General features: G+C 45.8%; 1 protein-coding gene across 1 annotated transcript in view; it reads left to right on the top strand.

Annotated features, from left to right (window-relative positions):
• The first annotated feature begins 5,861 nt into the window (after positions 1-5,861).
• The window catches only part of NUP133 (nucleoporin 133), a 942,256-nt gene continuing 935,729 nt past the window's right edge, over positions 5,862-12,388 (top strand). Inside the window, exon 1 of the mRNA XM_069234985.1 lies at positions 5,862-6,093. Coding sequence (XP_069091086.1) covers positions 5,936-6,093 — 158 coding nt within the window. The 5' untranslated portion in view covers positions 5,862-5,935. The remainder of the gene's footprint in view (positions 6,094-12,388) is intronic.

Here is a 12,388-nt window from a genome sequence, read left to right on the forward strand (position 1 = left end):
GACTCTACCACCTCGTCCACAAGGCACAGGGTCACCGCTATTTATTCATAATGATGGTTGTCACTCACCCCCCTGACCGCTGGTACGATCCAGTGCCAAACAAAACATTCCTCCTCAACTTAAAAATTAATGAAGAATAAAAACAACTCTATACCCCCAAACGGGAGGATTACTCATACACATCAATGTTTGATTTTCCACCACCTAGTAGCATGCCCGGGCCCAAACTGCAAGATACCTACACATGCATTTTTTTCGCTATTCACATATATAGTCCTGGAGTCTCCTAGGTGTGGTGAGGCGGGATCGCAAATTATATCTGTGCCCAACTCTTTTCATGATAACATCAGGCACCACAGTTTCAGGTGTCTTTTCGGACTCTGTCAACCCCGCTTCTTGGTTCCCTTCACCAGCTCCGGTTTCTTCCACTCCCTGGCAAGTTTCTGGGCTGCAGGGGATACCAACAGGGGGGCAGACTTTTCCATGCACGTCAGGTATCAAAATCTCCTCCGGCTCTCCTTTGATGTTGTCAGTTAAACCTGTTTCTTCGGATGCCTTCTCATCACAGTGATACTGCTTGAACCAGGATATGTTCCGTGTGACGATCTCCTCATTCCTCTTGACAGTCACTAATGTCCCTTTTACCCTCACCACTGCCCAGGGATGAGGTTCAAATGGAGTCTTGAACTTTCCTCCAGGATACCGATTCTTTATTAGCACTCGATCTCCCACTCGCATGTCTCTTACACGAGCTCGTCTTCTCTTGGACATCATGTCGTTCCTGGTTTGCCAGCTTCTTAACTTCATTTCCACTTGACTATGGATGCTTGGGGGCATACTGATTTGAGGTATGGTATCTCTCACCTCCCTTCTCATACAAATGGAGCTGGGTGACATCCCCGTAGTGCTATGTGGTGTCAAACGGTATTCTCTCAGAAATTCAAAAATTGCACAGTCTATGTTCCTTCCTTGTGCTACTGCAATCCGTATTACTTTGTTGAGGGTTCGCATAAACCTCTCGGCTTCCCCGTTGGCTTGAGGCCATCGAGGAGTGATTTTACGGTGATGAATGGAGTGCGAGGCCAGTTATTGTGAGAATTCATGACTTGAAAACGGGGGACCATTGTCAGTCCTTAATTCTTGCATGATTCCATGGGTGGCCATCACTTTCTCCAGGCATGGTATCACCTTTTCCGTGGTGGTGGATTCTAACAGCTCAATCTCAGGATATTTTGAGAAATCGTCAATGACCACCATCATGTGCCGACCATCCGGTAGACTGCCCAAATCTGCGCTTGCTCTTTGCCACGGGGTAGAAGTAATCGGTTCTGTGATTATAGGGGATGGAGGATCTGCAGGCCCCACCATTTGCCAAACATGACACCTTTGTATTGTTTTCTCCACTCTGGAGTCCATATTTGGAAACCACACTTTACTTCGCAACCTGGCTTTGGTCTTCACCATGCCTTGATGGGCAGCATGAGGTAGATCAATCGTGCGTTGCTGTAAAGCGTCTGGGATGACGAGGCGATTGCCCCGCAAAAGACAGTCCTGTGAGGACACCGCCAGCTCTTGTCGTACGCAGAATAATGCCTGTAGTGTTACACTGGCATCCTCTGTTCTCAGTGCTAGATTTTGTTTCAACCTATGCCATTTCCCATCCTGCACACAGGAGATGGCTAGCTGTAACACTTCATCCCTTTGGGTCGCTTCCTGAATTTCTCTCAGTGACATGGGCAGTGGTTTTGACCTTTCCACCACTAACCGTACATACTCCTCAATGTTCTCTACTTCGCCCTTTTCCTTTTCTGATGCAGGTCTGGCATGGCGTGATAGGTAATCCGCAGGGTTTTGAGTGCCCAGCCGATATACTACCGAGAATTGGTACCCTTGTAGTTGTAAAATCAATTTCTCTATTCTCGGGGCGGCTGAGATGCTGTCTTGTTGAATAAAGGTATCAGGGGTTTATGGTCAGTGTAGACCAGGAATAGATGACCGTAGAGGTATAAGTGGTAGTGGTGGCATCCCCAGTTCACAGCTAATGCCTCTTTTTCGATGTGGGAGTATCGTTGTTCAGTCATGGTTAATGCTCTGCTGGAATACGCCACTGGTGCCCACTCAACGTCCTTGCCCTTCTGGGATAACACCGCCCCGAGACCCACAGGGCTGACATCTACTGACAATTCCATATCTCTGGCCGGGTCAAAATACACCAACGTGGTCTCTGCGGAGAGTGCTTGATTTGTTGCCTGAAAAGCTGCCTTTTGTGGTTGATTCCATTCCCATGGGGTGTTTGCCTTGGCGAGCTCTCTCAGCGGGGCTGTGAGGGAGGTGAGATTTTGAATGAACCTTCCACAGTAGGTCACCATCCCCAAAAAGCTTCGAACTCCAGTGACCGAGGTGGGAGCTGGTGCCGATTTTATATCTGCTACTTTCTCGGGGTCAGGTCGGACACCCCGTTCTGAAAAGTGGTAGCCAAAAAACGCAATGTCCTGTCTCAGAAACTCACCTTTTTCTCGATGTAGAGTTAGACTATTCTCTTGTAGTCGGTGGAATACAGCCCGGAGTCTTCTTAGATGTGTCTCTATCGTGGGGGCATGCACCAGAATGTCGTCACTTACATTGATCACTCCTTCCAGTCCAGCTAGTACCCCTCGTATCGTGTCCTGGAACACTTCTGCTGCACTGGCGATCCCAAAGCTTAGGTGCTTGTATCGCCTCAACCCTACGTGTGTCGAGAACGTTGTTATCACCCGACACTCCGGGGCGAGCATGATCTGATGATATCCGGCCCGCAGGTCCATTTTTGAAAACCATTTCGATCCACTGACCTCTGTTACAATGTCATCTACTGTGGGCGTGAGGTGGTGTTCCCTCTTGATCGCCACGTTGGGAAGGCGCATATCCACGCATATACGCACCTCTCCTGGCTGTTTCGGCTTCGTGGTGATCACAATGGGGGACACCCAGGGTGTGGGTCCCTCCACTTTTTCGATGATGTCAGCTTCTTCCAGTTTCCGGAGTTCTGCCTCCACCTACGGTCGAAGGTGAAATGCTATCCGTCGGTGTTTGTGGGCCACGGGCTCTATTGATTTGTCGATGTGTAGTCTCACCTGTCGGCCCTTCAGACAGCCGATCCCTCGAGAACAGATCCGTGTACTCTTCCTGTAAGTTGTCCAACGTTCTTATGTGTATGCTGAATCCAAAGGTTACCAACTTTAACTCTTCCGCTGTGCGGCAGCTGAGTAGCATTCCTGTCCCTATTTTGGCGACATATACTTTGGCTTGTGCTGTGATCTCTTTGTGATTGATATTCGTTGTGAACACTCCTGCTAGCGGGAGCGGCGTGGTTGAGCCAAAAGCGAACACCTGCACGGCTGTGCGGCGAAGGGGGGGTGGTTGTTGCAGTTGATTGAATACCGATTGAGCTAAAATGTTAATGGAGGCCCCCGTATCGATGTGTGCTGTTACTTGTTGTCCCGCTACTTTTACTTTGCATTTCGGGACCCTTTTTCTGACCTGAATGCCGGGTTCTGTGGCGTGTATTACATATACTGTCCCTTCTGGTTCATCGTCATCATTCATGTCGGGAGTTACGTCCGGTTGTTGAATGGCTTTTGCCGCCTGACCCATTCGTTGTCTCTCTGTTCTTGGTTTTGCCGCCGAACAACATACTTTCGCAAAATGATTTGGTTTTTGACAGTTCGAGCTCTGTTTTCCTAATGCCGGGCATTTTCCTTGATGTGGGAATACACCTCCACACATATAGCATTGTCGATGGTTGGTCGCCGACCTTGTTTTATCTTTTCTTTTCGTGACAGGGCCTATGTTGATGGTGTTTACCGGCTCCGTTTTAACGGCTTGCGTGAGTGCCAACTCCATGTGTGCTGCTCTCACTCTAGATAGTTCTTTTGATCTGCCCATTGTTAGCATGTCAGCCATTGCCATGGCAGGGATTTGTAGAATGTGCTCCCTCAGTTTTGTCGAGTAACATCCTTGAATGAATTGGGCTCTTATTTCATCCTCAGGATCTTGCAGTGTGCATGTGCTGGCTAGTTCCCTCAGTCTTGCGTAGTAAGTGTCTACCGATTCCTCGGCTTGCTGTCTTGCTTGGCGGAGGAGAAAGCGTTCGTAATCTGGATTTGCCATAGGTTCAAAATAGGCTGTGATTGCCTTTTTTAGAGTTCGATAATTGAACGGGGGTCCCTCCTCTACTACTGTCTTACTGATTCTATGTATCATTGCTCCCCCCATGTGCAGGAGCATCGGTCTTTGCCTGTCTGGGTCTAGTGCCATTGCTGCAAAGTAGTTTTCTAAACGCTCCACCCATGATTTCCATTTAGCCGCCTGAACTGATGGAGGCCCTTCCATTATAAAAGGTTCTAATGCTGGGAACGTGGCCAGGATGCTGTGTTTCTATTTGTCCCGGTTCTGCTCTTTGTCGTTCTTGATTTATGATCAGCCAGTATATTCCCTCTTTTTTTTTTATTTTTATTTTTACTTGCTGGTTGATGTCCCTGCTCTCCTGTTACTTTCCAAACAAGCAAAATGTCTGTTAGCACGACGTGTGCGCTGATTGTGAGGCACAATTCTTCCAGATATGTGTTTACTGGACTCTCATTTCTCTAGGAGCACCCTGCTGTAAGATTTAGTTTGTGCATCCAACTTCCTTGCCTTTGCAAAGTAGTCACCCCCTCTAATCTCACCGTGAGGAGCGCCGCCGCGCTCGTGGTATTGGTGGAGTCGCTTTCTCTGTTGTTCATTCGGAGTGTGGGCACCACGTGTATTCACTGGCGCCGCCTCCGATTTCCAAACACAAACACTTTATGCCTGGGCTGGGAGGTGTTCATGCGGGGCCGCACCCTCGCGCGCGCCCGTCCGTCGTATGGTGCCGGGTTCACACCGCCGCCACAGCTCCGTCCTGGAATCCGCAAGTCGCGGATTGACAGCGGTGAGTTCTCCACCTCGTCGCCAATTTGTTGTGTTCCCTACGTTCAGTAGGGACCACCGCTCCTGCGCGTTAGCCACGGGTAAGAGGCCACGGACGCACGGGCAGCGCTGAAAGTAATACACACACGCCAGTGTTGGTTCGGTTCAATGCCTGATTGGCACCAACGCCACGGCAAATTTATTAGCTCCCCGTCCTGACGTCAGTACTCTACCACCTCGTCCACAAGGCACAGGGTCACCGCTATTTATTCATAACGATGGTTGTCACTCACCCACCTGACCGCTGGTACGATCCAGTGCCAAACATAACACATATGCTCCCTATCTAATATGGTGTCACAGGTGGACAGGCCTATGGGAAGAATAAGGATTTGTGTAACAATAATAACTGTTATTTACAATGCTTACATGACTAACTACTCCAGCATTACATACACTTCAGAGACACTTGTTTCTCAAAGATTATTGTGCGTTAAATTTTCAAATGTCTATCAAGCGCCCATTTACTCTCATCCCATCTGCTGATCTGATCAATGGCCCTGCATAATATTTTAATTTTTTACTTCGAAAAGTTAGGTAGGATGATGCTGCACCATAGAATCAACAATATTGGCAATTCATACCGTCCAAGAGTCAAACTGACATCGCTTGGATCATCTACTGCTCGGTTGTTAAGGTACAGAGGGAGGGGAAATGTTATTCTTTAAGAACTATTAATTGCAACAGATGTCAATGCAGAGGTATATAAAACTTTACAAAAAATGTCGATGCAAGCGTTCCAGAAATTACATATTCGTACTGCAGTAATGCCGTTTTCATTTCAGAGATGGCCGCCGCGCTTACAACACTACTAGTCTACTCTCTGTGTTTATGCCCAAATTTCAAGCGGAAACACTAGATAGCGCTCTTATTGGTTTAAGCCAAAACGCGCGCCCTCTTGTTTTGGCAGTCTCGTACTGTCAGTTTCTTATTCCATTTTCTCGCCATGTTTCCATCGCCTCGTACCCCGGTAGGAGCCGCCCGAAAGGCTTTGGGGGCTTCGGCTGTTCGAGCTGGCAGCGGTAGCCGCAGAAGCAGCGGGGTGGGAGGAGGCGCCGGCATATTTTCACCGGTGGGACGCAAGCAGTCCATGCCCTCCGCGCGGTAAGTAGCGCGCGCCTGCGCCAGGAAAAAACACTTTGCGAGGTTGCTCCATGTGACAGCTATTTTCTTCCTTTCTTTACATAAGATTGGCCTCAGAACTCCTATAGTTTACTCATTTATCCACCTGCTCACACCTTCCAATGACATCAGTTACTGCACAAAGATCTGTCTGTAAGCCACGTGTTTAAGGCACATGTTCTGTGAGCGATGAAAGCTGGTTTTAGTCTCGCTTGTTGGATCTGTTCGCATGGGATGGAAGATTATACGTGCAACTTTCTGTGAGAGAGGAAATGTTCCTTTGTTACTGGCATGGTGTACTTGTTCTGTGATGAAGCTAAGTGTGTACTGCTGCTACCCTGTTTGTGCCTGCCCTATACTGGGAAAAGCTTGTGCTGTTGCTCTCCTACTAATACCCTTTCTCTGAGCAAGGGAACCTTGCACTGTTTTTGCCCAAGGAATTCCTCTTCTTTGAAGCCGAGGTTTTTTTCTACTGCTCTTGCTCCAAGTTAAAAAAAAACCCAAAGAATATATTTAATTATTTAATGCACTAACAGGTCTCGGAAAAATCATAAATATGCCACTAGACCTGCAGGTCTTCTAACTTGAATAATCAACTCAACCTAACTTTAATGTATTTGGCCCATAAACTGGCCAATGTATTTGACCCAAAAACTGGCCAAATTATATCTTCCTTGGCAAATATTTTATTGTGCTCCACCACTTTTTTTCTTTATTATCACACATGAGGGCACCTTCCAATATGGGAGTTAGGATTCCTGCTGTAGAAAAAACCTATTTGGTTTGATTTATTAGTTTAAATGTTTGCTTCATGCATAATAGGAATCTAGTCCAAATATCGCTCACATGACCCCTGACCTGTCTTTTCATTCACTAATAGCATCTAATTACATTTATCCAGTGGAAAAATATCTCTCCATTTAAAATTCCATCTCGGAATATTGCTGGTGGCTTTAGCAACCAAGAGGTGGTCTTCAAATCCTGTGAAGAGATTAGATCATTGTTCTTGCGCTTTGGGTGGTTGAGAAACATTATCCCACTTTCTTTTGTTATGTCATTTTACGCTCTGTTTTTGTAAGCAGTATTTATGTCCACTTTTTCTAAAGCACAAGGTCAGAAATTGCGAGAAGGCCGAAGCTAGGTGCATGTGATCTTGTGAAAGAAACATTGTGATGGTTGTTTCATCCTATATTCACGTAGCATTGCGGCAGCAGTTGGGCCTTCGGCTGGTGAGTGGGCGAATCTTTAGGCCCAATACACGGTGACCGCTGTTGTTGGCCCATCACTGGTTAGGGAAAGTGCACTAGCACTTTAGGTTTGCTGCACCTTCAAATATTTAGTTACTCTCCCCTACTGGATTCAGCCCCAATATTTTTTGCACTTTATGCCTAGTGCACCGTGGAGCGTCGGTTATTTATACTTTTTTCACTCCGTTTGAGGCATAATATTCCTGCACTACTATTGCACGTTCTTTTATTAGAGTTGTACTGGCTCGACTTGAGTCTAATGACTTAATGCTGAGATGGAATTTGGTTAACTGGCCTAAAAAGTAATTGTCCATTTCATTGATTGACTTATTATTAATTTTAGGTCATTGTATGATTTAATTGTGTTTTTTCCTGGTACAGTGTTTTAAAATGTATAGTTAATTGTTATGGCTGGTTTGGCTGAAACAATAAAATTTGATTGATTGACTAATAGCATTGCCATCAGAGTAGGGCAGGGATGTTTCTCAGTTCTTATTTAAAAACTCACTTTTAATCATATTACTGAAGCATGAGGTGAAAGTGCATTGTCATTTACAGACAGCACATTTTCCATTAATATGGACTAACATGCACTTTTACTTAAAAAAAAAAAAAAAACTATACACTGTATAAACAATCTTAGGAGATAGGGTTTCAGCAAACATGTTTATCGTTTGCACATTACCAAGTAAAGTTTTCTGACTTGTTTTCATCCTATTAAAATTTTTACATCACATAATTATATTACGATAAAATAAGAGCTTTCATAACGATTTGCTTATTTTGCAATGTTTGTACAGTTCACTTATTAGCTATTTAAGTGTTTGTGTGTTAGAATTAAATGATGTCCTACAGCCTTTCATTTTACTTTTTTGTACAGCACCTTTCAGACAGCTCACTTTACAGAATCCTCAAACTTTGCACTTACAGAAAGAAAAGTAATTCTATATGTAAACTGAACTTTGACTTCTGTCTCTTAACACATAATAAATGTGAAAAGATAAAAGCAACATTTAAAGGCATCTTTAATGTTCCTTCACTTTGTGAGTGAACAGAACACCTCTTGTTTGTCATTTCTCCAAAAGGGGAGAATATGCCCTAAATATAGCTTGCTCTGAACAAATCTGACTCACAATAGCGAGTGGGCGTGTTGTTTGGTCAAGGCTTGCACTTAAAGTAGTATGTCTGTGTACCAGTGGTGAAATGTTTGTTTTGACCACTGACTTTATGTTGCACCACTTTGCACCTGGATTAGCTGTCCAGTGTTCACCAGTTACAGATTACATTTTGTATTCATTTTAGCTTTAGATTCATTCTGCCTATTGACTTTATTGTAGCATTAGACACTGCCATGGTAAAGGCTGCTTGAAATTTTCCACATTGTAAACTGTGCATTCTGTCTTGTTTTCGTGCTTTTTCTCACCAAGGGCTTTGGTTGATAAGGATGTACTCGGATGGCAGGGAACGGCCTTGTTTTGATTATACATCTTGGGATTGTGGCCAAACCCCAAAGTGTTATTTTCAAAGCATACCTAAACTAGCCAGCATGTTTGAATATTTATTGCGGGGGGCTTTTCCAGAAAGCTCCTTTTGTTTTTTTAAGATATAAAAAGACCCAGTTCGACAGTGAGAGGGTCAGTGGCCTCAATCGGGATTCTAGACGTTGGATGCCTGATATCTTTCCTGTGAGGGTAGAGATCTTTCTCTTTCGCAGTCCAACAAGGTCATCGACCTTCTCGACCCCTCTCAATCCGGATTCCGAGCCAACTACAGCACTGAAACCGCCCTCATCTCAGTCACAGACGACATCAGAACCCTGATGGACAACGGTGAAACAGTCGCCCTCATCCTCCTCGACCTCTCGGCTGCCTTCGACACCGTCTGTCACCGCACCCTAATAACCCGTCTCCGCTCCACCGGGATCCAAGGCCAGGCCCTGGACTGGATCGCCTTCCTCTCCAACTGCTCTCAGAGAGTCTACCTCCCACCTTTCCGCTCTGACCGCACCAAGATCATCTGCGGCATCCCACAAGGCTCCTCGCTCAGCCCGACACTCTTCAATGTCTACATGAGCCCCCTCGCCGATATCGTACGCAAGCACAGCATCATCATCACCTCCTACGCCGACGACACTCAACTGATACTCTCCCTCACCAAGGACCCCACCAGCGCAAAGACCAACCTGCAAGATGGAATGAAGGACGTCGCAGATTGGATGAGACTCAGCCGTCTGAAACTGAACTCAGACAAAACGGAAGTCCTCATCCTCGGTAACACCCCGACTGCCTGGGACGACTCCTGGTGGCCCACGCTCCTTGGCACCGCACCGACCCCCTCAGACCACGCACGCAACCTCGGCTTCATCTTTGGACCCACATCTCACCATGACCAAACAAGTCAAGGCCGTGTCCTCCTCCTGCTTCCTCACCCTCCGCATGCTCCTGAAGATCTTCCGCTGGATCCCCACCGACACCAGAAAGACTGTGACCCACGCCCTCGTCACAAGCCGCCTGGACTACGGCAACACCCTTTATGCTGGGACCACCGCAAAACTCCAGAAACGTCTGCAACGAATTCAAAACGCCTCCGCCCGTCTCATCCTCGACATACCCCGCAACAGCCACATCGCCACCCACCTGAGACACCTGCACTGGCTTCCCGTCAGCAAAAGGATCACCTTCCGTCTCCTCACCCACGCACACAAAGCCCTCCACAACAAGGGACCAGAATACCTCAACCGCCGCCTCAGCTTCTACGCTCCCACCCGCCGTCTCCTCTCCACCAGCCTCGCTCTCGCTGCTGTCCCTCGCATCCGCCGCTCCACGGCAGGTGGGAGGTCCTTCTCCTTCCTGGCAGCCAAGACGTGGAACTCCCTCCCCACCATCCTCAGGACCACTCCGTATTCCGGAGACTCCTCAAGACCTGGCTCTTCGAGCAGCAGTAACCCCTTTCCCCAGCGCCTTGAGACCCGCACGGGTGAGTAGCGCGCTTTATAAGTGTTAATGATTTGATTTGATCGTCTTGCTGGCATGAGAAAGATGAAGCACCTGGCAGGCCCTGCAGTGATGCATTTTTAAGTAAGTATTTGCTTTCAATTACATACATTTGCTGTGTATATGGCAGGGGAGAATCATTTTGGTATGTTTTCCTTTCATTGCTGTGGCTATTTTTAAACGTGTGCTTTCAACATGCTAATCTCCTTTTAGGAACCTTGTGGTGAAATAATAAATGTCTTCTTTGAACTAAGAAGTGCATTCCTTTTTGTCAGCTCGGTCATTAGTGAAAAGCAAAACAACCAGGGACTGTTTCACGGTGTCTGATGTGCAAGTATTTACAGTCCTTAAGCACGTGCCTGACTCTGTTGGTGAGATATTTGAGTGAAGAAACATGTTGACATTAGTGGTTTAAATTGAAATATGGAAGTGCAGGTACTCACTGTATTGAGTACTTGCTTACTCCAGAGAAGTGCCAGTACTCTCCCTTTTAAATTAATTGCAGCAGTACTGTGAAGTTCAGGTACTCTCACTCTTAAATCAAAGAAGTGAAGGTACTCAGTACCGTACAGTACCTGCCCATTTAAAGCACTGCTTGACAGAAAAGAGAATCGCGGTCTGTTGTTTGATCTGCCGGTTTGTAATATTTTGGTATGAAAGACCAATAAAATAATTGTAGCACACCCACACCATTTTAATGTAGGTCTGACAAAGGCAGATCATAAATGTTAACCTAAGGCACACGCCCTCATCTGAACTAGTGAACCCATTACTTGGAGATGGTACAGCAGTGAACATTAGTACCCTTGGAGGGTTCCCAGTGCTAGACATAGAACCCAATAGCACATTAAGGAGAGGGGGAGGTTAAATTGCCACTGTACGTCCTCCCACCGAAGTACTAAATCACAAAGAGTGTGGTGGTAGATAGGAGGGCACCAATTAGGTTCTCTTTATGCAACTGTATATCGGAACCCTGTTTAGGTAGAGAAGGTCTGTGTGTGTCACATGGGAGATAAATTATTTTATTTGGAATAGGAGATATAGAACTCACTGATGAAGGATGCAACACTAGGTAAGTTAGAGTTTAGCATCGTCTATGAGTACGCGAAGTATGGTAATTCCGTAAGTAGTTTTGCTGTTTCTTGCATGAGTTTTGTGTTTCTTACGTGTTTGTCTGCTCACGGAGAGCACAGTACAGGCTTTATATTCTTCTCTTTTCCCTCAGTAGTGCGTTACCTAGCAGTGTTATCCATGTTGTGGATGTGTGGGGAAAAAACATATTATGTTCTTCTGATACCTCCACCTGCCCTTTACTTGTCTTTTATGCTACGGAAAACTGCACTGCGGCTGTGCTTGTTGTGCCTTTATTGTGTTTGCAGTTTGGTATAAGGCTTTCCCCTACACAAAAAACAAAACAGTTTGAATTGCCAATGATAGGTTTAATGTATGGTGTGAATGTGAATCCTTCACTAAATGGTTGAGCAAATGTTACTTTTGGTTTTAAATGTGAAATGAACAGTTTTTTTTTTTTTTGTTTTTTTTAAATTGACTAGGCTATGATGTAAAATTTTACATCACCACTGGCGAATGGCTCCATATCATGTATAATATCGTCGGGATATCCTGGCACTTTGGCTATCAGCACTCTTCATGCTGGGGTTTTGAGTACAAAAGGAAACTATTAACAGCAAAATTACAAGCTCCACAGTGCAACTTGCTATTGGCTGAAAAAACGAGAATGGTTGAATTTATTGTGTTTCTTAGTGCCAAAGGCCATACTTGTGAAATTCAAAAAATAAATGTAGTTCCTGAATTGTATTTTTCATGTAAGCAATCATGAGTTAAACAGCCCGTAGGTGAGAGGGCAGGGACAGTCTTTCAAGTGCAAATGAGAGAATCTCGCTGCTTACGGGCTAACATTAACACTCGTGGGCAAACCAGCAGGCTAAAGAAGCTATCTTCAAGAAGATTATGAGCAGCTGCAGTTAACTCTGTCTGAAGAGACACAGAGAAAGGAAGAACTAAGTCCTGACATCC

Source organism: Pleurodeles waltl, chromosome 5 (assembly GCF_031143425.1).
Source record: "Pleurodeles waltl isolate 20211129_DDA chromosome 5, aPleWal1.hap1.20221129, whole genome shotgun sequence".
Classification (NCBI taxonomy): domain Eukaryota; kingdom Metazoa; phylum Chordata; class Amphibia; order Caudata; family Salamandridae; genus Pleurodeles; species Pleurodeles waltl.